The 3,452-nt window shown below is 32.3% G+C and overlaps 1 protein-coding gene across 1 annotated transcript; it reads right to left on the bottom strand.

Annotated features, from left to right (window-relative positions):
* Nucleotides 1-2,627: 2,627 nt before the first annotated feature.
* LOC131003918 (uncharacterized) lies at nt 2,628-3,101 on the bottom strand. Its single transcript, XM_057930488.1, has one exon. It carries the CDS (start codon nt 3,099-3,101, stop codon nt 2,628-2,630), a length of 474 nt encoding a protein of 157 aa, XP_057786471.1.
* Nucleotides 3,102-3,452: the final 351 nt, after the last annotated feature.

Here is a 3,452-nt window from a genome sequence, read left to right as displayed (position 1 = left end):
ATTCTTACTAAGAATCTTGAATTCTTAGTAATAATCTTGGATTAGTGATGATTGATGAGTAAATCACTAAGGTAATTAACATTCTTAAGTTATAATTATAAGATTCTTACTAAGAATCTTGAATTCTTAGTAATAATCTTGGATTAGTGATGATTGATGAGGAAATCACTAAGGTAATTAACATTCTTAAGTTATAATTATAAGATTCTTACTAAGAATCTTGAATTCTTAGTAATAATCTTGGATTAGTGATGATTGATGAGGAAATCACTAAGGTAATTAACATTCTTAAGTTATAATTGTAAGATTCTTACTAAGAATCTTGAATTCTTAGTAATAATAATAGATTAGTGATGAGTGATGAGTGAATCACTAATCAAATTAACATTCTTAAGTTATAATTATAAGATTCTCACTAAGAATCTTGAATTCTTAGTGATTGATGAGTGAATCACTAATCAAATTAACCTTCTTAAGTTATAATTATAAGATTCTCACTAAGAATCTTGAATTCTTAGTAATAATAATAGATTAGTGACGAGTGATGAGTGAATCACTAAGGTAATTAACATTCTTAAGTTATAATTGTAAGATTCTTACTAAGAATCTTGAATTCTTAGTAATAATCTTGGATTAGTGATGATTGATGAGGAAATCACTAAGGTAATTAACATTCTTAAGTTATAATTATAAGATTCTTACTAAGAATCTTGAATTCTTAGTAATAATCTTGGATTAGTGATGATTGATGAGGAAATCACTAAGGTAATTAACATTCTTAAGTTATAATTATAAGATTCTTACTAAGAATCTTGAATTCTTAGTAATAATCTTGGATTAGTGATGATTGATGAGTAAATCACTAAGGTAATTAACATTCTTAAGTTATAATTGTAAGATTCTTAATAAGAATCTTGAATTCTTAGTAATAATCTTGGATTAGTGATGATTGATGAGTGAATCACTAATCTAATTAACATTCTTAAGTTATAATTATAAGATTCTTACTAAGAATCTTGAATTCTTAGTAATAATCTTAGATTAATAATAATCAATGTTTAAATTTTCACTTGTATTTCAATATATATTTAATTTTAATGTTTTCGTATTATTATCTTTGATCAATTTATTAGATGATAAATGAAAAAAAAATAAAAAAAAATATAAAAAAAATAAATAAAATAAAAAAATAATTACCGAGGGCATTTGCCGTCGGTAATTGAAATTTGCCGTCGGTAATTAGAGGCGGCAAAATGCCGTCGGTAATTTTGGCCGGACGGCGGTGGTGCTATCGCCGGATGGCACTGGCGGTGGTGATTAGCGGCGGCATTTTGCCCTCGGTAATTACCGACGGCAAAATGCCGTCGGTAATAAAATAATATATATTTATTTATTTATTTTTATTTAAATTAGCGGCGGCGTAACCGCCGCTAATTAGCGGCGGCCGTTTTGCCGTCGGTAATTCGCCGGTAATAGTCAAAAGGCGGGTCGCCGTTTTTGCCGCCGCCGTGCCGCCGTTACTTACCGACGGCAAAATAGCCGCCGGTAATTTTCGCCGATAAATACGCGTTTTTTTGTAGTATATATATATATATATATATATATATATATATATATATAATAACCATCTTAATCATGCAATCCTACTTAAAATACCCATTGGAATTGGAATGGGTTCTCCACTAAACTGATGATCATCTTTAGTTGCTGAAAACAAATTACAATTAAGTGGGTTACCACCAATAATTATGGTTCTTGGCTGCTCTAATTTTCCCTAGCAGTTTCCATTTCGTCTATCACCGTAATTATTACGAGCACTGACATTATAGTATTAATTTACATCATTGTCTACATAAAAACAGTTCAGACTTGTAGCGCAAGAGTGAGACTGTTACATTTTTTATACATTCTTTATTGTATTTAATTGTGAACAATCGATGATAAATTCTTGAATCAAAATCAGATCAAATTATATCCATTCACCATGTGAGATATTGTTGTTGATTATTGCCTCTTCCATATTCTACTATTCTCTAATTACATACTTCATCCCCTCTTCCATATTCTACTATTCTCTAATTACATACTTCATCCATTAATTGTACTAAAAAATTACTACTTCCTTTGTTTCGTCCTATTAAAAATTACTCATTTTCATAAAAGATAACATTTAACTCTTGAAAAGTTATGAACCTTATTATTTTTATCTAATTTAGAAAATTTTCCTAAATTATCCTGTTAAAAAGAAATAAGTCATATTTAGGGATGAAGGGAGTATTTTTTTTTTCTTTGATGTAATATATAATAATTTCGAAAAGTAAAAGATAGCAAGTATTGTAGTGGAGAAAGCACTAGAGACTGGTTTGCCTTTAAGATGGTACTTTAATTTGGTTTCTTAGTTCTACCCCAAAAATATGTAATGCAAGCAAACTAGTGATACCTATATATATGGTACATTAATTGGAATAGGATAATGTTGGGACATGTTGGTACAAGAGCAATAGCCCCCCGCCACCACACACACACACATATATATATATATATATAATCCTATATCTACTTTTTTTTTTTATCAGAAAAAAAGATATTATTAGAAAAAGGAAAGGTGGTACCAGCGGTACCGTGAGTTACACAAAGAGATAAGAAATGTCTTTTGTCATCCAATCATGAAAGCTAACTTCGCCCTCCAACAGGTTGAAGATTTTGTTCCAACTCCACAATCTAGCTTTAATACCACCTAACATCTTAGCGATCTCCCAGTTCTTGCTCTCGAATCTGCTTTCGTTCCTCCCTTTCCAGATAAGCCAAGTGGTGCACGCCCAAAGAACCGAGAGGAACTTCGAACTGGTCTTCCTCGTCCCAAGGTTTGAGAAGGCTTCAAAGTGTGCTTCGACATTGTCGGGTCGAACCGAATCAACTCCCACCCATTTTTGGATTTCGTTCCACACCATTTCAGTCTTCGGGCATCGGAGAAACAGGTGTTGAGCTGATTCCTCCCTCTGGCAGCATGCATTGCATAGTACTTCCTCTTCTCCGAGTGGGATCCTCCGTTTAACCAAGTTGTCGCAGGTAGGCAGTCGGTTCCTCATGATTCTCCACATTGTGGCTTTCACCTTTTGGGGAGCGCGAATCTCCCAAGCTTTCGCACATCTATCCTTGATGCTCTATATCTACTGAAGTGGCTTGTAGTTCTTATTCCAATTCATTAAAGAAAGCAACATTGAGTTAATTAGGAGATTAATTATTCAGATGGAGTACTACTCTAGTTCACATTGTATTGTATACATATAAATTATTTCCAGTTAGTGTGGTTAATTTAATCAAAACATATACATCTATACATATTATACTAGCTATTATATACTCCCTCCGTCCCGCGAGTCTTGACACGTTTGGGTTCGGCACGGGAATTAAGGAGTTGTAGATTAGTGTTTTAAGTGTGTAATTAATAA

The sequence above is a fragment of the Salvia miltiorrhiza genome, unplaced genomic scaffold, assembly GCF_028751815.1.
Source record: "Salvia miltiorrhiza cultivar Shanhuang (shh) unplaced genomic scaffold, IMPLAD_Smil_shh original_scaffold_293, whole genome shotgun sequence".
Lineage (NCBI taxonomy): Eukaryota > Viridiplantae > Streptophyta > Magnoliopsida > Lamiales > Lamiaceae > Salvia > Salvia miltiorrhiza.
Note: the sequence above shows the minus strand (reverse complement) of the source record. Positions and strands in the feature narration are given on the sequence as shown.

Coding starts and splice junctions, on each gene's coding strand:
- LOC131003918 (XM_057930488.1), bottom strand. CDS start 3,101: ATGTGGAGAATCATGAGGAACCGACTGCCTACCTGCGACAACTTGGTT.